Raw genomic sequence first — 20,984 nt, 5'->3', positions numbered from 1 at the left:
CACAGATATTTGGTCAGTGTGCCATTTGAACATCATTATTTCTGGGATTTCTTTCCCCCAACTCATCCTTTCAGTGAAACTTTGAGAGAGAAAAGAATTTTTCAGTGCCTCCCCAACATCCTTGTGCAAATGTTACCCCCAAGAGAGAAATCATAATAATAACTCAATAGATAATTTGAGTTTTCTGCTTGTTAGCCTTTATAACTTTGAGTTAATTTGAAGTAAAAGACATTCACAATCTCTATGAAGTATAACACTGAGCTCGTTCGCATCGTGGAAATGCATAGGAGCCAATGTGTTGAAGCATGATGTTTTGGTTTTTAACTACTACAACAGATTTGTATGGCATTTTAATCTGCCATACTTATTTACTGAATTTTCTGTTTTAATTCATTTGCTGCATATCACTGCCATCCTCTTCCCCCTCCCCGCAGTAAATTTGGGATGTCTGTCATCTTGATGGAGAAAGCTGTTTGTGGGAGGCTCTGCTGTTTACCAGAATTATCAAGCACACATTAATGGCTATATCTATGCGGCATAGGCATTTTTGTGCCGTTGATCCCGGCTAAATACCTTATTGCGAAAAATCTTTCATTTTGTGTAGCAAAATCTGTGAAGTTAGACACCTGTGTGTTCACCGAAAGGCAATCATCATCACTGGAAAATAAGTCGGTGTTCAGAGCATTACCCTATTTTTGACTCTTTATGCTCTCATTTCAATTCCAAATGTGTCTTGAGATACTGCAGTTATTAGATTAAATGACTCTGAGGCCTTTCTGCGTGTAGCATTTCAGTAACCACATCAGAGTGGTGAACCCGAGTTCACAAGAAGTAAACATAATACCTAGTTAATCCTATATGGGAGTTCATGCCACAATCCCGAACTCTTTTACTATGGTGTTTTTCAAATGCCTAATTATTCTGAAGGGAAAAAATACAAGAATAATAGCAGAATGACCCACATGTCCGCTTGTCTTCTTCCAAAATTTGTAAACAAGTCTGGATTTTAATGATCAGCCATTTGACGATGAATTTCCTAGAGCTCGGCTCTGAATATAAAGCTTAGAATGTAAATCCGAGGTAGGGTGAATACACACTGACTCAGACGCTTTTTGAATTTGCCTTATTGTTAGGATCTGTTATTACTACTTACAGGATCTGTGCATAAACGTTAATAATCGTGCACGTATCCTCTAGCGTCAATAAAGTCAACGTGTAGCCTAATTACACTGAGCGTTATTCAGCACAGCCCAGTCTTAATGATTTTTTGCTTTACAGGGTTGTTGTAGACATGATGTACAGAGGAAGTGCAGGTTGCAGAGGGAATATTCTAGAAGGCTTTGCTTTGACCCCTGAAGGGTGTGGAGGGCAGGCCCCGTTGGATGTCAGAAGCACCTAGGATACTTCCAACCAATTTCTTGTCTGCAGCTTCTTGGGAGGCAGCTTGGCTCTGATGCTGATTGAACCCTGAGACCCCCGGGCTCTTGGGATGGGCTCTGGTCATGAGCTCTCTGCTCTCTGAATGGCAGAATCGTCTATCTTTGCCTAGGATGGGGTTCTAACCTGCTCTACTGGAACTTCTCTTTTTTTTAAGCTTTCCATTATGGAAATTTCCAGTCATACCCAAGAGAGAAAAGTACATCGAACTTCTCTGTACCCATCCTCCAGCTTCAAAACTTAGCAACATTTTGCCCGTCTCATTTCATTTTTGGAGGGGAGGGAAGGATGGCGGCTGGGGTTTTTAGAACCGTGCTGCAGACCCCATATTCTTTCCCTCACACATATCTCAGTATATGTCTCCTACAGTTGAGGATAGTGCCATTCTCACGCTCAGAAAAATTAACCAGAATTCCTTAACATAACCTAGGACCAAGTCCATGTTCCACTCTCTGTTAGGAGTTCTTAAGGGAAATGGTTCCATCTCCTTGCCCCACTTCCATGGGAAGTGCAAATAAAAACATACACATGCGCAGAAGAAAGAGGAACCCTGCCCCAGGTGATGACCACAGTGGTCAGCGGCCCCTGATGAACCAGCAGTTGCCCCCAACCACTGCGATAGTGGGTGGGTTGTTGTAGTTCAAATAAAAGTCATACACGGTCATGTTCAGAAGTCAACTGTGCTAAGCATCTGGGTCCTTTAAGAGTTGTTTTTCTGCCCTTTTCTAGGATACAGGTCAGCCACGTGCTAAACGACACCCATATGAAATTCTCTCTGCCATCAAGCCGGAAAGAAATGAAAGACGTGTGTATCCAGTTCGATGGCGGGAACTGCACATCTGTGGGACCCCTGTCGTACATTGCTCTGCCGCATTGTTCCCTCATATACCCTGCCACCACCTGGATCAGGTGCTTTCTAGATTCGTATTTTTCTGTCACTGTATGTAAAGGGGTCATGATCTCAGGGTTGTGAGCCTGCTGAAGATTCTCTCTCTCCCTCTGTCCCGCTCCCCCTTGCCCCACTCTCTCTTTCTCCCTCTCGCTCAAAAAAAAAAAAAAAAAGAAAGAAAGGGGTCATAGGCATAAAGATCATGGATTTCACTCAAATAAAGATAGAAATAGTAGTCCTATGTAAACTCCTCTCACAGAATTCCCCTTAGGATTTATTCCTAGAAAACAAACACACACACATACACCTGACCGGCAGTTGTCCCCTTCAAAACTGCGAGTGTGTCCTGCTTTCCTCTGAGCTGTGGCTGCCAGGAAGCTCACAGCTAAGTTGTATGTTCATACTGTGGTTTCTCTTCAGATTGTATGTCTTTCATCTTTTAAAATGTTCGTTCCATTGCAGTACCTACGCTTAGCCTGCATTTCTGATACAAATACGTGACATTTCACTCCTGCCCATGACACAAAGCTTTCCTCTTACATCTTTCATTTTATAACCTTTCGAGTAAGCTGTTTTGAATAATTCGAGGAAATATTGGGAGCTATCTAAATGAAAAGCAGTATCTGCATTTCAAAGATCCTCCCTAAGAGAGAGATTGACATTCCAAAATAAACTCTTCCAATATATTAAAAAAAAAATTGCCTACTTGAATTTAAATTCACATTCAGATTTTTGGAATATAACCCTAAAGATATTTTCATAATAAGAGATTTCACCTAACACAGCATGAAGCTGATTTTCAAAGTACTGTTTAGATGAAAATGTAGATGAACCTTTGTTTTTTTGAAAAAAGAAAAAAGAAATAAAGAAAAAAAGAAACAGGAGAAAAACACTTCTAATCCAGTGTTCATATTTAAGATTAAGTCAGAGGTGGATGTCAGGGTTGGTTTCTTTTCTTGGCTTGTAGGTAAATAGTCTCTTCCCTGTGTCTTCATATGGTCTTCCCTCTATAACTGTCTGTGTCCTACCCTCCTCTTTTTATAAGGACTCCAGTCATATTACTGGATTAGGACCTACCCCAATGACCTCATTTAATCTTTAAAGACAAATACAAGGGACAGGAGCTTGGGACTTCAACCGTTCTGCCCCAAACAGTGGTATGAGAAAAAATGAATTCTCCAAACCAAGCCTCTGGCATTGAACCACCTCTGTTGGGGTCTAAATCCTTCCTACAAATAAACATAAACAGTGACATGACCCTTCCCACATGCCGTGTGTGTTTCATCTATTAACTCAGCTTATCATCACAAAAGGAATAGCCCCTTTAGCAGAAGAGGAAACTGAGGCATAGAGCATTCCAATGACTTGCCTGGCCTCCCAGGCAGTCTGGCACAGGCTGCTGTGTGCCAAACCACCAGCATTCTGCTTTGCCATCAAACAAGAGGCTTCTTTATTATTTTTTTGATTGAAGTATCATCGACATATGATATTACAAGAGTTTCGGGTGTACAGCATAGTGATTTGATTAGCTTCTTAGTGTCCAGTCCCCTGTGCTATTCTGAGCCCGGGACCCTGAGTTATGCCCGGGCCAGGATGTGGCTCTTAGGCAGCTCAGCCCCAATTTCTAGGAACAGCGACAGGCTGGCATGAGGCCAACTCAGCCTTTCCCCGCCTTGTGACTGGGTCAGGGCCTCATGTCTTCCTTCTGCCCTACACAGATTGGCCTCCTCACGCTCACCTCGTGGTCTTGTCACCCTGGGCCCGGCTGGCGCACAGAGCTGACATTCCCAGGCTCCTGTCCCCTGGAATGACCTACATGAATGGGGAGGGGGAGTAGATGAGGGCAGCCAGAGCTGGGGACAGCTGTTTATTTCACATCTAATGACCACTTGGCTTCTGTGCGATTATGTGCTGAGAATATGTGAAATCATTTGGCTTGGTTTTGGAGAGAATGGAGCTGTTATTTATATGGCCTACCAAATGGGAATTTATAGTTTTAATGTCATTTATAATTTTACCTTGTCCAAAATGTTCCCTATCTCCCTAAATAAAGTATAATTGGTAGGTTGGGAGTTTGATTTTGAAAATTGTTAGATTGAAGTATCTTAATATAGATTAAACAGCAATCAAACAAAATTCTGTTTAGTGAAACCTTTTCAGGGTATAACCAATGATCTGATTTTATGTGGCAACGTGACACAGCAAGGCTCCAAATTCTGGAAAAGAATTTGGGCATTTTCCTAGAATTAATGCCAGATCTGACCTGAATTTTTATATTTATGTATCTTAAAAACTATACGTTGGTGGCCAGTATCATTAAAAGAGTTATAGAATTGTCCTGCATTTGAAATTAAAATGTATTTTGGCTCTCAAACGTAACTGAGTTTTATATTAAGTGTGAATAAAGTGATAGCTTTGTTCATAAATGCAAAATGCCTGCCTGTTTACTATGAAACTCCTCTTGTTGCTTTTTTCTTTGCAGTGGTGGTCAAAATATAACCATCGTGGGCAGAAATTTTGACGTAATTGACAACTTAATTATTTCACACGAGTTAAAAGGAAACATAAATGTAAGTCTTCAGCTACCTTGTAATAATAGTAATTTTCAAGGATGATTTTGTTTTCATCACACTACCGTCCCTTGGGGAGTATCTTTTATTTCTGTGCCTTTACAAGCTTTTACCTATTGGGGGATATACAGCATCTGGGCTCTAAGGGCAATAGTAAGACCTTGTCCTTGCGGTGCAGTATTTCCCGTTGTGGCCCAGAGGAGAGAGAAGGAGCTTGGTATGACAAGGTCTGCCATTGTCGCCATGTGGGCTTTGTAGGGAGGCACTTTAATGGGACAATGTTTAGGAATAAGTGTGAAAATACCTGTGAGGGGCGAGCGTGTGATGGCGTTCCCATTGTGTGGACAGAGCTGAGGTTCTGAGGCCAAGTGACCTGCCCAAGTCCCCGAAACCTTGCCATGGACTCCTCCCTTTCCTGCCATTGTCTGATTTGGTCCCTTTCCTTCTGACCTGGCCTCCTCTTACCTGGCATTTTCCCCACACGGGGGTCTGCTTTCCAGCCCTTGTCCACTCGTTAGCACCATAAGGAGGCCCAGAAGGGCCTCGTCCCACAAAATGATGCATTTCAGATACAGGTTGGGCCTCTGAGGGCACTCCAACCCTCTTCTCAAATGCCCTCCCCATTCTCTCTTCTCCTTTCTCTCCTTCCTTAACAAGAGATGTGAGAGAAGCAGCCTCTCCGGGCGCCACCTGACCACTTCCTGCCACAGCGGGCAGGTATGCCCGTGGCCACAGACGTGGCCCTGCTTTGGACCCGGGTGGCTTGGGGCCTAGGCACAGACGGCCTTCCTGAGTCATCCTTACAGCCTCGTCATACACACATCCGCCCCCTCACACAGCCAGAGCCAGTTCCTGGCCTCACCTCCTATCTCGTTCTAGGCCATGTCTTCTCTAAGTGAACACACACCAGTTTTTAGTCCTTCACATCACCAGAAATGCTCATGAGAGATCCAGGGTTAGAGAGGTGTTCAGGGGGAAGGAGGTGTTGTCTGTCTTAGCCCTTTGTGTCAGATCTTCCCACCTATGGCCTCTTCCTACCCTCTCTTTTCTTTTTCTTTCTTTTTTTTTTTTTAAGATTTTTTTTTTTTTAATATTAGAGAGAGATTGAGAGAGCACATGGGGGTACAAGGCAGAGGGAGAGGGAGAGAGAGAGTCCAAAGAAGATGCCATGCTAAATGTGGAGCCCAAGGTGGGGCTCAATCCCACAACCCCGAGATCATGACCCGAGCTGAAATCAAGTCAGACACTTGACCAGCTGAGCCACACAGGTGCTCCCCCACACTCTCTTTTCATCTCCAATAGTAGAAAGTAAAAAACAGGTAAACTCGCACCTGAGATTTTTTTTCACAAGTCTTATTGCTCTCTTTTGTTTTTCTGTTTTTGGGTTTTTTGTTTTGTTTTGTTTCAAGATTTTATCTTCAAGCATCCATACCCAACATGGGGCTCGAACTCCCAGCCCCCTGGTCAAGTCTCACAGCCTGCAGACTGAGCCAGCCAGGAGCCCCTTACGGTTCTTCTTCAAGACTTTGTCAACCTCCTCTTTTCCAGGGGCTTTCTGTGCCCATAATCTCTGTACCCCTAAAAATGACAGTATTGACATTAAATGACAGTAAACAAACCTGTAAAACAGGCCACACTTTCTGTGTTCTTTCCAGACTTCATGCATTGCATTTTCAGGGGCCACATTGTCCCTTTTGCTTTTGTTTCCCTGATTTCCTGTTAGGCCTGCAAAACCTTTTCCTCACTTGGGGTCAGTGATTTCCGCTAAGCGCCACAGACATTCCCTGGACAGGGAGGGATGTGGCCAGTGGTGTTCAGGTCACCACGGCCTCCCTAGGGGACGGTCCCCTCCCTGCCTGCATTTCCCAACCCACCTCGAGGACTCACAGGACACACAGACCCTGCAAAGTCTTTGGTGCCAAGCATTCCTCTTTGTCTCGGCTCCATCTGTCTGTGCCCCTTTCTTCGTTGCATGACCCCTGGGAGCAATCGCTAAGAGCATTTGCAGGGACAGCAGCTAGCATCTGTGGAGTGCTGACTGTGTGTCCGGCATGATTTGAAGCATTTCTGCACATGTAATCCCATGTAATTTCGCCCCCGTTTAGTTGAATGAGCCCTCATCACATTTAATTTGATTTCGGGTTCATTTAGCCCTGTAAAGGGAGGGTAGTTATCAGTTTCCCCATTTTGCAGATGAGAAATTAGAAGCACAGAGAAGTTCAGTTGCCCGGGTCACCTCGCTCCTCCTATGCAGGGTTGGGGCTCAGGAATGAAGTTGATTTTTGTTGCGGTTTTTTCATTGTTTTTTTGTTTGTTTTTATTTGTTTTTAAAGGTTTTATTTATTTATTTGACAGAGACTGTGAGAGAGGGAACACAAGCAGGGGAAGTGGGAGAGGGAGAAGCAGGCTTCCGGTCAAGCAAGGAGCCCAGGGCTTGATCCCAGGACCTTGGGATCATGACCTGAGCCAAAGGCAGCTGCTTAACGACTGAGCCACCCAGGTGCCTCAGGAATGAAGTTGTTAAAAACGCTCTTTTCTCCTCCCTCAGGTCTCTGAATATTGTATGACAAATTCCTGCAGGTTTTTAGCCCCCAGTTTAAAGAGTTCAAAAGCACGTACGAACGTCACCGTGAAGCTGAGAGTCCAGGACACCTTCTTGGACTGCGGAAGCCTGCAGTATCTTGAGGACCCCAGGTTCACAGGGTGTCGGGTCGAACCCGAGGGGGACACAGAGCTGGAAGTGAAAATTCAAGTATGTTTCTCACTTCCTTCGGGTGGGACACGCCCCCCACCTTGACCAAAGCAAGGTGTGCTTGGGTCTGTGGTTTCCCTTGGGTGTCCTGATTTCTTCTTCTCCTCTTTGTTCTTCACAGAAAGAAAATGACGAGTTCAACATCTCCAAGACAGACATTGAAATCACCCTCTTCCATGGAGAAAACGAGCAATTAAATTGCAGTTTTGAAAACATTACGAGAAATCAAGATCTCACCATCATCCTTTGCAAAATCAAAGGCATCAGTAACGCAAATAGCATCGACATCTCGTCCAAGAAAGTTCGTGTAAGTCACCTGACATTCCTACCTGTGGATTTTACCTTATTTGAGGCACTTGCTTGGTGACACGGGAGCCAGAATGGCATCTGTCACAGATCTCTAGCTCTTAGCTTTAAATAGCAGATAAACAAAGCTGCTATTGCAGGCGTACTCACAATTCTTCCAAAATAACTGGCGGAACCCATCCATGTGCCTATTCGAATGTCAAAGCATTGAACGGACCATTGTCTATAATGCTAATGAGCCTTGATAGCTTTTGTTCTAACCATACATTTAGACAGTAGCACCTGCAAGCGGAATCTCCAGATCACAGATGAACGAGCCGTCGTTCTTTTGCCAAATGTGGGGATGACATGTCTTAGCGGAAACCCAGAATACTCAGAGTAGCATTCGATTCTGATGGAGACCAGATGACCTCCGGGCCGTGGGCTGCTTCCTCCGTCATGGAGTCAGGCTTGCCACAGTTCTCCTCCCGACATGTTTTAAGGGGCCCATCAAGGGTAAATTTATGTCCCACAATGAAGATGGGAGACCCTTGGGAACAGAAACCTATTAGAAGTCTTTCTTTATGGTGTTCGTGCCATATGAGGCTCTCCACAGTCTATACCCTCCCAAAATGCTTTATGATCTGTAGTCATAAATATTGAATAAAGGTCAAGAAAAAAGAGCACCAGACTAGAGCACCCACACCCACCCCCCCACACACAAAATATGTGTTCACGTCCCAGCTGCGCCAGCTAATAGTTGCATGGCCTTAGGTAAGTCACTTGGCTTAGCTGAGCCTCCCGTGGTCCATCTTTGTGGTAAAGAGGATAATCTATAATCAATATGACAATCAACAATCAATACGATCGTCAGTAATGACAGCTGAACTCAAAAGCGCCCCCACGGGTCACACCAGCTGAGGAGAGCAACGCTAGCTATCTCTATTCGTGAAATGGTCTCTGAGTGCTTCTTCTGTGATGGGAACACAGGGGAGAAGAAAACAGACCCCCCAGGTTCTGCCTTTGTGGGGATTACCTAAAGAGACATGGAGCAAAGAATGTACCTGAAAAATGTATGAGGCGGTGGTGATCGCCACGGAGAAGCGTGAAGCAGGGGCAGGCAGTGCTGCAGGGTGTGCAGGGAGGGCAGCCAAGGTCTCTCTGGGAAGATGACATTTGAGTAAGGACCTCCAGGAGGAGAGGGAATGGGCCAGGGCCTCTCTGGGGTAGAGGGTTCTAGACCTGCAGGTTGCAAAGTTCTTGAGGCAGGAGCCTGTCTGGTGCGTTTGAGGAGCAACAAGGAGGCCAGTGTGGCTAGGGCAGAGGGAGCAAGGGGGAGTATTTGAGGAGGCTGGAGAAATAGCCGAGGGAGCAGGGAGAGGTAACAGATCATTAGGAACGTGTGGGCCGGGGCACCTGAGTGGCTCAGTTGTTTAAACATCTGCCTTCAGCTCAGGTCATGATCACAGGATCCTGGGATTGAGTCCCGCATTGGGCTCCCTGCTCAGTGGGAAGTCTGCTTCTCCCACTACCCCTTCTCTCTGCTTGTGATCTCTGTCTCTCTCAAATAAATAAATAAAATCTTGGTGGGGGGGAGTTAAAAAAATAAAAATAAAAAAATAAAAAACTTGTGAACCATTGTGAGGGCTTGGCTTTGAGCTCTGGGAAGCCACAAGGGAGTTTTGGCCAGGACTGCCTTGAGCCCACTCACTCAAATGATGCATTTAGTCTTCGAGACAACTTTCTGAAGAGTCACTATCCACATTCCACTTTAGCGGTGAGGAAGGTAAGGATGGGATGGCTGTGGTTAAACCCCTAGGGCAAAGAGGACTCAATTCTAAAATCTCCAACTCAGCTGACATATCTGGAAACTGAGGCACAGTGAATGTTCTTGATGTGCTCAAGTTCACATAGCCAACCCATCTGAGGTGGGACTTGAATTCATATATCCCACCTAGCTTGTCACCTTTTTGTATCTTGGGGGAAACAATCTGGAGGAAAAAGTGTGTCCATAAATATGGCACCAAACTTAATGAGTCTAATGACCTTCTGTCCCATTAGGTCAAACTGGGAAACTTGGAGCTCTACGTTGAGCAGGAAACAGTTCCTACCACTTGGTATTTTCTGATTGTCCTTCCCGTCTTGCTAGTGATTGTCATCTTTGGTAAGTGCCCTGTTCGATTTTGTCAGAGAAATGATTCCCTGGGGCCTCTCATCAGGCCAGCAGACTCTCAGCTTTCAGGGACTGTCTGCCTCAATTAAGTATTAATGGGTGAAAACCCAAATCACAACTTTGGGAAAGGAATCACAGGTACACGTTGAGGGCTTTCTAAGCATTCTTTAGGATGCCTCATCAATACAAAGCTGGATTACAAAGGTGGCATCTTGGTGTTTGAGAAACATAGTCCACTTTTCTCCCCCAATACTGTGAATCATGATGACAGATGTCCCATATACGTTATTCCGTCAGAATTCATCTGGCATTTTGGACTTTCAGGATCTGGTCATCTCCTCCTGCCTTCTCACCTCACCAAACACTACCCCCTGCTCCCACCCCACCTCTGCTTTTCCTGGCACAACTACCTTTTAGAAGCGTGATTGTACCATCTATTAAAATGTCGCAAGGCTCACCTGAGCACAGCGATCTCAGGGTTGTTGCTTGCTGGCTGAATCTGGCCCACCAATCTGTTCTGTTTGGCCCGCACAGCATTTTCTTCAACTGTGAAGTAGCTGATAGCATTTTAAAATTAGGTGAGTCACCTATGTTGTACACCTGAGACCAATGTAACATTTGTGTCCACTGTACTTCAACTAAAAAAAAAAAAAAATTGAGTCACATTTTTAAAAATATCTCTTGAAAATTTGAAAGATCGGGCTCATTGGATCTCCACTTTTCCATAGCATTAGTTTCCAGGAGCTGAATAGCAGCGGCACCATGAGAGAGGGCATGTGGTCACTGGGTTTTTGCCACAGTCCCCACCACTCTCTGTTGTCTCCACCTGGGCCACATGATTCACCTGCATACCAGACCCCTGTAACAATTTAGTGTGTGACCTGGTTCTGAGCTGCTTTTCATCCAAAGTCTGTTTCCCCTTGTCCATCTCAGAAATAGAACCCCTCTCCACCAACTGAGAGAGCACTTCCCATCTGTTGATTTCACACAGGTGTTGCCTTTCTAGCACTTTCTGTTAATAGTTGCTACTGTTTCCTTCCATGCACTCCTTCATTCATCCATCTCCACACCCACTTACCTTTCATCTGCTGAACACATGTCAGTAACAGTGCAAGCCTCTGGAGCTAGAGAGCGTGAGGGAAGGCCTGGCCCTTTCTCCCGGTGGGTTCTCAGTCCAGAGAGGGAAAGATTTCTGTGTGTGATTAACTGGCCCGATGGAATGAATTCATTTTTCAGAGGCCCTATTTTTGCCCTTTGGATGGTCATTTCAGGTATTGTCTTGTGGCTTCTTCTCACGTTGTCCACCCCTGTTCGGTAGCTGGAATCCAGAATTGGGCTTGATATTTTAATAAAGTCCTGGCTGGCACTGCCTTCAAGTAAGAAGATTACTTATAAATTCCAAACACTGAGCTCTATTTTGAGAATCCGCCAGTGGCAAGCAGCTGTAGACAGCAGTCTCCCCATAAAGTCCTCTCCGGTTTGAGACTTACTAGCAGCCTCTGATCGCTTCCTGTGCCGTGTGTGACTCAGCGCTCCTGTCCCCTCACTGTGTCATAGACGTTGTTTGTGCTCTTTACGGTGAGGTGGGCTCACTTTGACCCATAGCTTTGGCTCCACTGGTCGTGGCAGAGCCCTTTAAAATTCTCATCCCCTCTTGCCATGATTCTAGGCCATCATGGGTGACCAGCAGCTTGAGCAGGTGTAAATTGTACAAGTATTTTAGCCCATCGGTCACGTCATTAGTGAAAACACAAAGCGTCCTGGCCAAGGCCTGCCATCTTCTGAACATCCCCACTGTGGCTTCCCCAGTTGTCAGCCAACAAAAACCCACTGCTGGGTGGGTGCCGCAGCCTCATTGCCTTTCCCTGCCCTGAGCCCACGTAGCCTGAAGTGTGGCCCAGAGAACGCTAACCCCAAGTCATGCTCCTGGGGGAAGAGGTTCCATGGTCACATAAGTTTGGAAAACACTGTGCACCCCATCCTTTTTGAAGATGCACAATGCGTGTTACAGTGAAGACTGTTGACTTCGTGAAACGGTCCAGTGAAGAACCGGACTGAGTTTTGCTTCCTCGAGGATCCTTCGTAACTACGGGTCCTTCAATCATGCAGTTGCTGTTAAAGGAGTGAAACCTTTCCACAATAATAATGTAGTTGACCGTTGTTGAATATTCTTTTTAAAAAACAACTTCTGAATGCTTTCTGTGAGTTACTTCTTGCATTCGTCTCAACATCACAGTTAGGTGTGGGCCCTTTGACAGGGAAGGCAGCCAGGCAAAGAGATGCTAAGGAACTTACCCGGGGGTCACACAGCTCGTAATTGGCAGAGTGGGGATGTGAACCAAGAGTGTTCAGGGCACTGTCTCAACAGCACTGTTAGAACCAAGATAAAGTGGGGGAGAAGCCATGTCCCAGATGCCAGGGCTCATTGTGGACCACTCCCCATGTCAGCTGACTTGATCTACGCAACTTTGGCTTACGGAGCTCGCCGTGGATCTGCGATTTCCTTCTGCAATTGTGGCTCGACTTTATTTCTCCAGGGATGTTTAGAAACATTGGAAAAAAGAATGGAACAATATCAGCAGCCCGTGGCTGCAGGGAAAACGTGGCTTATTTCATTACTTTTCAGCCAGCTGGGATCTTTGGTTACAAGCGAGGTTATTTGATTTAGTTCTTACTTTTAAGGTGGGTGGTTTTCTGTTTCCCTGCTGCGTTTCAGCATCTTCCTCTTTAGAGTGACCCCCTCACTGGGAATTTTTCCCTTTATAAATTCCACCTCTTAAATGCTGTTCTTTTCTCTCTTCCTCTGTCTCTCTCTCTCTGTAAAAGAAACGTCAAGGTTGGCTTCGTTTTCCTTTTTGTTTTTGAAGTTAACGTGTCAATCTGATGCTACATTTCTGTCTCCTCAGCGGCTGTGGGGGTAACCAGGCACAAATCGAAGGAGCTGAGCCGCAAACAGAGCCAACAGCTGGAGCTCCTGGAGAGTGAGCTCCGGAAAGAGATACGTGATGGTAGGCTCCAAAATTTTATTTGTGGAAAAACGAGCTTTTTTTTTTTTTTTCTTTAAACCATCTTCTCCCCACTCCCCACCCCCTGCCCTGTTAAATGGAGCTGGCCAGAGTAACAAGAAGAATTGTTTGTATAATAGAAGACATCTGAGCAGTGAGGTCTAGGCCTGGCTCTGTGTTTATTTCAGCTCTGCTCCGCAGCCAACCAAGTAATTATCTATTGTTTCTTCTTTAATGAAAACCAAGGTCATCCTCCGTGTTAGACAAAACAGCAGAAGATCTTATCCATTGTTTGTTGAGTTAAAATACTGCTCTTGGGATTCTGTTTTGCAGGCTTTGCTGAGCTGCAGATGGATAAATTGGATGTGGTTGATAGTTTTGGAACCGTTCCCTTCCTTGACTACAAACATTTTGCTCTGAGAACTTTCTTCCCCGAGGTAAAAGAGCATTGATCATATTCCTTAAGGTTGAGTCTTGAATAGTAATGAAGGAGTTTGTTGCTCTCATCAAAAAACGGGTGTTTTCTTCCAAGGCAGTTGTAGATAATGTGCTTGGTACGAAATAAGAGCTTCAGTTTGAGTAGAGCAGGGAGAAGGATAATTATGAATTGGATTGATTAGGGCATAAAGCAGTGATGGGTCACTGACAATTATTCTTTGTCCAGTAACAAAAACCTAGGAGGGACAGAAGTTCAGAGTGATGATTTTTGTTTTATTTTACTACCTGTTTAGAGCTGAATTTGTAGCTGGGAAGTGAGCTAGTTTATTTAAAAATCAATAAATTGTGGGCTGGCCAATTTGTTGTGTTTATCTGCATGACTTCCATTGCAGCTACTAGATTTTTCACTATTACTTCTCAATTGGAAATGAAAAGTATTGTGGGCCAAGAGGGAGGGAGGGAGACATGTATGGAATTTGAGTTGATAGCAGCCATTTTTAGCAATGTCGAGTTTTTCATGGTTCTCTCCAACAGTTGTTCTCTGCTGATCAGTCCATATCATCCTCATTTCGTAGAAATAGATGCACGACATGATTGATGAATGCATCTTGGGTCCCCGAGGAGCAGTCTCCTTTAACCCTTTGGGTTTTCATCTTGCTATGTTCTGACACCTCCATCTTGTCTCCTACTCACTCAGCCTTCGTCCTTTATACTCCCAAGTCTTGAGCAAAGTACACTCATCTGCCCGTCCTCACCTTCACATCCTGATTGCCCCCCACCGCCCCACTCCGCTCACTGGTGACCACAGAGGGGCCCAAACTCTGGAACATCAACACAGACGATCATATTTCAATCTAGACTTCTGAGCAAAGCCAGGTCAAAACAGAGCTGTATCACCTTACCTGAAGCTTCTCAGCTACATTTGGCCCAAAGCCTAGGGTTCAGAAACTTCAGACACATGCAGTAAGCAATTTCCAGCTTCTCTATAATTCTAGAAGCAGACACCATGATATGTGATGCTGTGTCTGGAGGTTAGGATACCTCCATAAAACACCCACCATATAAAACACTCACGATATATATATATATTTTGGAGGGGGGTGTCCAGGCCTTCCTATTGTAAATCAAGAAGACTATAAATAAGACTTCAGTTTTTTTGTGCTTGTAAATATACTTTTTTAAACTTCTCCTCCCAGAGTATCAGGCACCAAGGCTTATATTGGCCCCCTCACCCACCCATTTCCACGGCAGAACACCACCGAGGGAGAAAGGTCAATTCCCTGAATCAGGATGACTGTGCAGGACATCATGAGTCCTATTTCCCAGCTATCTGAGATCCCCATTAAGAATTTAATAGCAATAAAACAACAGCGATTTCTACCATCCACACGAGGCTTGTGTGGGCTTTTACAGTTAATGATTGCCCTTGAGTGCTGAACAGAGTCATCTGTGGCCTGAAAAAGAAATTGTCCTATCTTCTAAATTCAGTAATCAAGAGCGAGATAAGTGATGAATGCAAAAGACACTATTGCAAGTTGAGTGTTTTGAGGGAAAAAGAAAATCCCGGGGAAAAGGCTGTATTATGTTAGAAGAGAGATACAGTTGACCCTAGAACAACACAAGTTGGAGTGCACAGGTGCACTTATACATGGATTTTTTTTTTTTAATCAAATAGTGCAGTCCTATAAATGTATATCCTCTTCCCTGTGATTTTCTTAGTAACATTTTCTTTTCTCTAGCTTACTCTGTGGTAAGAATACAGTATATAATACAGAAAACATACAAAATGTGTGTTCATTGGTAAAGCTCCCGGTCAGCAGTAGGCAGTGTATTAGTAGTTAAATTTTGGGGGAAAGTTACACGCCGATTTTCACCTACCCAGAGGGTCAGTGTCCCCCCCCCCCCCGCCCCTTTGATCCAGGGTCATCTGTAGTTGCAGGAGGCCAAACAGACTTAACTCAGGTTCTGTGTAATCTCGAACAGCAACTGGGAAAGCCAGGAAAACTGAAGTCAGGAGAAGTCAGTACAGGAGAGGACCAGGAAAAACGGGCATCACTATCAGAACCCTAGCAAGACCTAAGTTAAAATGGACTTTATAATGAAAGATCTAGAGGATGGAGGAATATAGTCTGCAATGTCATAGATCAGGAGCCCCATCCTCTAGGCCTGGGGGTCAGCTGGTAGACCGAGAACTTGAGCGGTCAGCACCTACTGGACACCAGTAAACAGAACCAGAGGAAATGGTAGGTTCGCAGAGGCCGACGTATGACCGATTCCTGGCTCTCTGCCGGTTTTTGGCTCTCCACAGCCTTCCTTTTCATTGTATTGACTGCTTTGTTTTGCTGAGAATAGGAGCAGAAATACGGGTGAGCCGTGCATCCCATCTCCTAAAAGAGGGAAATTTGAATGAAAGGAGGAAGGAGCTTTAGAACACAGGGAGCTGTGGTGGCATTTCCCTATTTAAGGTCAGGAATCGATCTGTTTAAACTGTTGTCCATATCAAGATGGTTCAGCAGAAAAATGTTAGGACCTAGAAAATGCAAACCCAGGGTATGAGTTCTCTGCATATTACTAAGGGAGAGTATGACCAAAATAGTTTGAGGTCTTCTGCTTAGGCTAACAAATTTGAAACTATAAAGCAAAAATTCTCTGCAGAAGAAATTTACTTTAATGAGGTATAAAAATAGACTAAGGTTTCAAGTATTACCCCCAAAAAAGGGGAAGAGAAAAACCTGAAAGTTCATGTTTTTATTTTCATTCTGTTGACTCATTTTTACTCAGCATGCTTTTAAAATTTAATCCTTTAATTCCAAGAAGACTTATGATACATTAAACAGGGAAACTCAAATTGAAAAGTTTATATCCAGGAGCAACATAGCATAGCAATAAAAATAATTGTGGAAACCAGCAGGACAATAACACTGTGATCTAGTTTGCCATAAATTAGTGATAAAAGCAATAAACTTGGCTAAGATAGAACTTACTGTGCACACATTCATTTTATTTTCACACCAAGTCTAGGAGATGGGAGTTAGGAGTGTCCCCACTTTGCAGATGAGCAAAGTCAGGCACAGAGAGGTTATATAACTTGTCCAAAGTCATGTGACCAGTAGGTGCTAAAACCAAGACTGAAACCCAAGTAATCTAGCTCCAGATTTCTAACTTTTAACTACCCCCCTCACCCCATCTCCATGGCACGGTCTCTACCGTGACAGTGGATACTACAAAGCTAAGACTTATAGAAACTTAGAGACACACCTCAGAATTTATCCCAAGAGGGCAAACTGCTTCAGGAGTGGTCTGCACATTTGCATAATCTTCTTTACCACTTCTTTCGCTTTTGAGTCTGTTCTTTGAAAGTGGGAGATGCCTTCCTCTACCAAAACTGGAACCGATGCAATGATAAGGATGCTTCTTAGAGGCTTTCAGAACTCACTGGGCTTCTTGAGAGCTGAATAATTATTTATTATGTATTAGAGGATATAAAATGAACATTAAGCCCGGGGCTCTTCAGATTAGCAAACAGAGTCTCTGCTTTATTAAAATGGACTTGGGTATTGTAACAAAAATACACTATTCATTTCCTTTGGATGTTATGAATAATAAAAGTGTCTCCTTCCTCTCAGTCAGGTGGCTTCACACACATCTTCACTGAAGATATGCATGTAAGTCTATAAGTTTTCATTTTTAGCTCATGACTGCCTGACTTTCGTAGTGTCCTCACTGTCATCATCATCTCCATTATTGAATTTTTGTGAGCTTTTTGGGATCATGGATTCAGTATTAAATTTAATTCATTGTCTTGGAAAACCCATTGTGGATCTACCTTCTAACTTTAAGTTTCTAATATTATATTATCATATTATTTTATATCATATCAAATCATATCATATCATATTCATTTATTTTTCCAGAACAGAGATGCCACTGATAAGAATGAAAGCCTCACAGCTTTGGATGCCCTGATTTGTAATAAAAGTTTCCTTGTGACTGTTATCCACACCCTTGAGAAGCAGAAGAACTTTTCAGTGAAGGACAGGTATTAGTCAATTTATTTACATTTTGAAAGTCATTAAATAGAGAAAATAAAAACATGAGCTCCTTATTTTATTTCCAGACCACAACCTGAACTTGGTATCCACATGCCTTGAAAACATGGATTTATCTAGAGGCTGTCTAATCAGGGCCATGAAGCCATGATAGCTCCATTTCAGGTCACATGACCCCAATACAATTTCTGTTTTGAACACACACACACACACACACTCCTCCTCCCCCACAAAGAAAGCCCTGAAAAACCCCAACATCAAGAAAAAACATAAGTCCTGACTCAAAAAAGCAGAAGTGTTAATTTTCTATCTTTAAAACACCTAGAAACTTGGGAAAGACTTCTTGTTTACCACTCTGGCTTAAGTTTAAGAGCCGAAAACACATAAAATGTCCTAGGGTTAACACTGGTGCATGGTTTTTATGGATTGAGGACAAAGGTGGTTGACCTAAGACATTAAAAAGAACCCAGGTGCCCATAGGACAGCACCCCACTGCCCCTCAGCTTCCATGGAAATTCCCATCAGTGTCAACCTAGTCACGGCTGATAGTTAACCTCATTAACCAAGGCTCTTTGTTTATATGGTTCTGTGTCGTCTGTATATCTTGTTTTTTTCTTCTCTCTCCGTGTTATTGAGATGGAATTGGCCTACGGCACTGTGTAAGTTTAAGGTGTACGACACAATGATCTTCCTTGCACCTGTTGCAAAATAATGACCATAACAAGTTCAGTTAGCAACCATCATCTCATACAGATACAGGAAAAGGGGGAAAAAAAATCAACTTTTGGGATTTATTCTTAGAACTTTCAAATGATACAGCCGCGTTAACTGTAGTTACCGTGTTGTATGTTATGTCCGTAGCATCTACTTATCTTGTAGCTGGAAGTTTTTGTGTTTTGTCCACCTTCCTCCAATTTCCCCTGCATGCTCCACCTCTGATAACCCCAAATATGATCTCTTTTTCCATGAGCTTGGTTATTTTTCTTCTTTTTTTAGATTCCACATATAAGCGAGATCATACAGTATTTGTCTTTCTCTGACATTTTCATTTAGCATAAGGCCCACAATCCTTCCGTGTTGTCACGAATGACAAGATTTCATTCTCTTGTATGGCTGAACAGTATTCTGGGGTGCATGTGTGTGGGGGGGTGTGTACACAGATACCACACTTTCTTTATCCATTCATCCGCTAACGGACGGTGCGTTGTCTCGATGTCCCGAGTATTGTAACCGAGGCTCTGTTTTTAAATAGGTGTCTGTTTGCCTCCTTCCTGACCATTGCACTGCAAACCAAGCTGGTCTATCTGACCAGCATCCTGGAGGTACTGACCAGGGACTTGATGGAACAGTCCAGTAACATGCAGCCAAAACTCATGCTAAGACGCACAGAGTCTGTGGTCGAGAAACTCCTCACAAACTGGATGTCTGTCTGCCTTTCCGGTTTTCTGCGGGTAAGTGTCATTCCCTGCGGCGGGGTCAGAGGTAAGACAATCGGTGGTTATTTTTAACGGATGCTGATATCTTTGCCAGGATAAATCCTGAGCACTCTGTGGTGTCAGCATTTAACCTCTTGTAGACACGGTCCTTCCGAGGAGCACATGGAGGGGAAAATAAAATTGTTTTTGCTGGAACTGGCCTATGGAAATGTAGTTCATTTAGTTTTTTTTCTCTTTTAAACAATTTTACTGTAGTAAAAAACAACATGAAACCTACCCTCTTGCCTGATTTTTAAGTGCCCCTAGGCATGACGTTGTACAATAGATTTCTAGAACTTACTTATCTTGCATAACTGAGATTTTATACCATTGACTTTTGAGCCCACCCTCACATCAGCAATCGACGACCAGAAACCAGAAAATGTCCTGAGTGGAGGGGATATTTCAGATATTGAAGGGAACCCAGTGCGTGCAGGGCTTCTGAAGCATCTTGGAAATACCCATTTACCTCCTCATACTGGAAGCTGATTACGCTCAGTTCTAACTAATGTCATCCCACATTATTCCATCTGTTTAGCAAGTCCCCAAAGAGCCACCTGCCCCTCGAGTTTGCTTTGTTGGAATTACTGTATGAATGTGGTCGTAGTCTGATTGAATCTTAAAATCATTTTGAAAGCCAACTTGGCGCAGACTCCAGCAGGCAAGGACATGGCTCCTGGAGCCTGCTGCCCGGTCCGCACCTAGACCCCGTCCCCCACTACAGGAGGTTTCTGCACCTCTCTGAGCCTTGGGTTTATAGCCTGGAGCCCTATCTTAGGACTGCTCTGAAGCTCAGATGAGAGAATGGGTGCAGTGGCTTAGCACCAAGAAAGCACTCCGTAAATGCTGACCGTTACTGGTATAAAATATTAATAGGACAAGAGGAGTGTTCCATTGAAGCTGATCGTCATTCAGCCCCTCTGAGGCCCCGGTACAGAAGCTTCTTATCCTTCTTTAATTTCACCAGCCATCCAGATTCCAGCAAAACTGCATAATTGTGTATTTGTAGCCAGTTCCAAAATCTAATTAAACTTTGAATAAGATACACTGCTATGCCACAGGTTTTAACAGTGCTACTTAAGTTTGGATCCAAAAGCAGCACTTTAAATAGACTGTGCTTAGTTTAATGTTTAATGCAATCTTACAAGTAGATGCACAACATTTTTTTTTTTTTTTACCAACGCCGTCCTCTCCCAAGGCACTACCCATTTATTAAGATTAATGAAATCTGCCTTCTTTTCTGTTTACTTGGTATAAATCATCATATGCTTTGGGGAGGTGTCGAGCAGTTATTTCTGGGGCAAATATTTTCATATTTTCGCTTCCCACCATCCTTGCTTCAGCCACAACCGCATCGAAAGAGAGCCGGCAGGACCCACACCCAGTGCTGGGTCTTGGTCTTCAAAGTCAGACCCCTGCCCCACCGCCAGCACCACTGAATCAGAAGCCCTTGGTTGCAGGGGGGCGGGGGGAGGGACCCAGAAACGGATGTTTGCCAAGCTCCTCGGGATAACTGCACATGCCTTGCATTCGAGGATCCTGGGGTGGTACAAAGAGCACTGGACTGGGAGTCTTGGTTAGAAGCAGCAGGTTTGGGCTCTAAACTCATCTCAGCCCCAGATGGCTGTGCGTCTCTGGGAAGGGCACCTTTTCTCGGAACAAATGTTTTCTATCCACAGAGTGGAGGGCCTTGTCACTGGTTTTAAATTTCTTTCTAGCCCTCTCTTGTGATCTTGCTCTTCGAGCCTTGCTCTTGCTGCCCTCGGGCCTGCAAGGGGAAAGATGGTCCGAAAATCCAGGCCCTAAGCCCAAACGGCTCCCTCGAGTGGAGGATTCAGGGTCCAGATCCTGCAGTGTGATTCAGGAGGATCCTGAGCACTCGAGACGGTGAAGGGTGCCACACTTACCAGG

General features: G+C 44.2%; 1 protein-coding gene across 1 annotated transcript in view; it reads left to right on the top strand.

Moving 5' to 3' along the window:
• Window positions 1-20,984, top strand: part of PLXNC1 (plexin C1) — a 144,600-nt gene that overhangs the window by 78,978 nt on the left and 44,638 nt on the right. Inside the window, exons 11-20 of the mRNA XM_046012720.1 lie at window positions 2,167-2,346; window positions 4,809-4,896; window positions 7,445-7,648; window positions 7,770-7,955; window positions 9,995-10,097; window positions 13,013-13,114; window positions 13,445-13,548; window positions 17,176-17,214; window positions 17,464-17,588; window positions 18,851-19,049. Of these exons, the coding sequence (XP_045868676.1) occupies window positions 2,167-2,346; window positions 4,809-4,896; window positions 7,445-7,648; window positions 7,770-7,955; window positions 9,995-10,097; window positions 13,013-13,114; window positions 13,445-13,548; window positions 17,176-17,214; window positions 17,464-17,588; window positions 18,851-19,049 (1,330 nt within the window). The remainder of the gene's footprint in view (window positions 1-2,166; window positions 2,347-4,808; window positions 4,897-7,444; window positions 7,649-7,769; window positions 7,956-9,994; window positions 10,098-13,012; window positions 13,115-13,444; window positions 13,549-17,175; window positions 17,215-17,463; window positions 17,589-18,850; window positions 19,050-20,984) is intronic.

This window comes from Meles meles, chromosome 7 (assembly GCF_922984935.1).
Source record: "Meles meles chromosome 7, mMelMel3.1 paternal haplotype, whole genome shotgun sequence".
NCBI lineage: Eukaryota > Metazoa > Chordata > Mammalia > Carnivora > Mustelidae > Meles > Meles meles.
The sequence above is the reverse complement of the archived record's forward strand: the minus strand, read 5'-3'. Positions and strand labels throughout refer to the sequence as shown.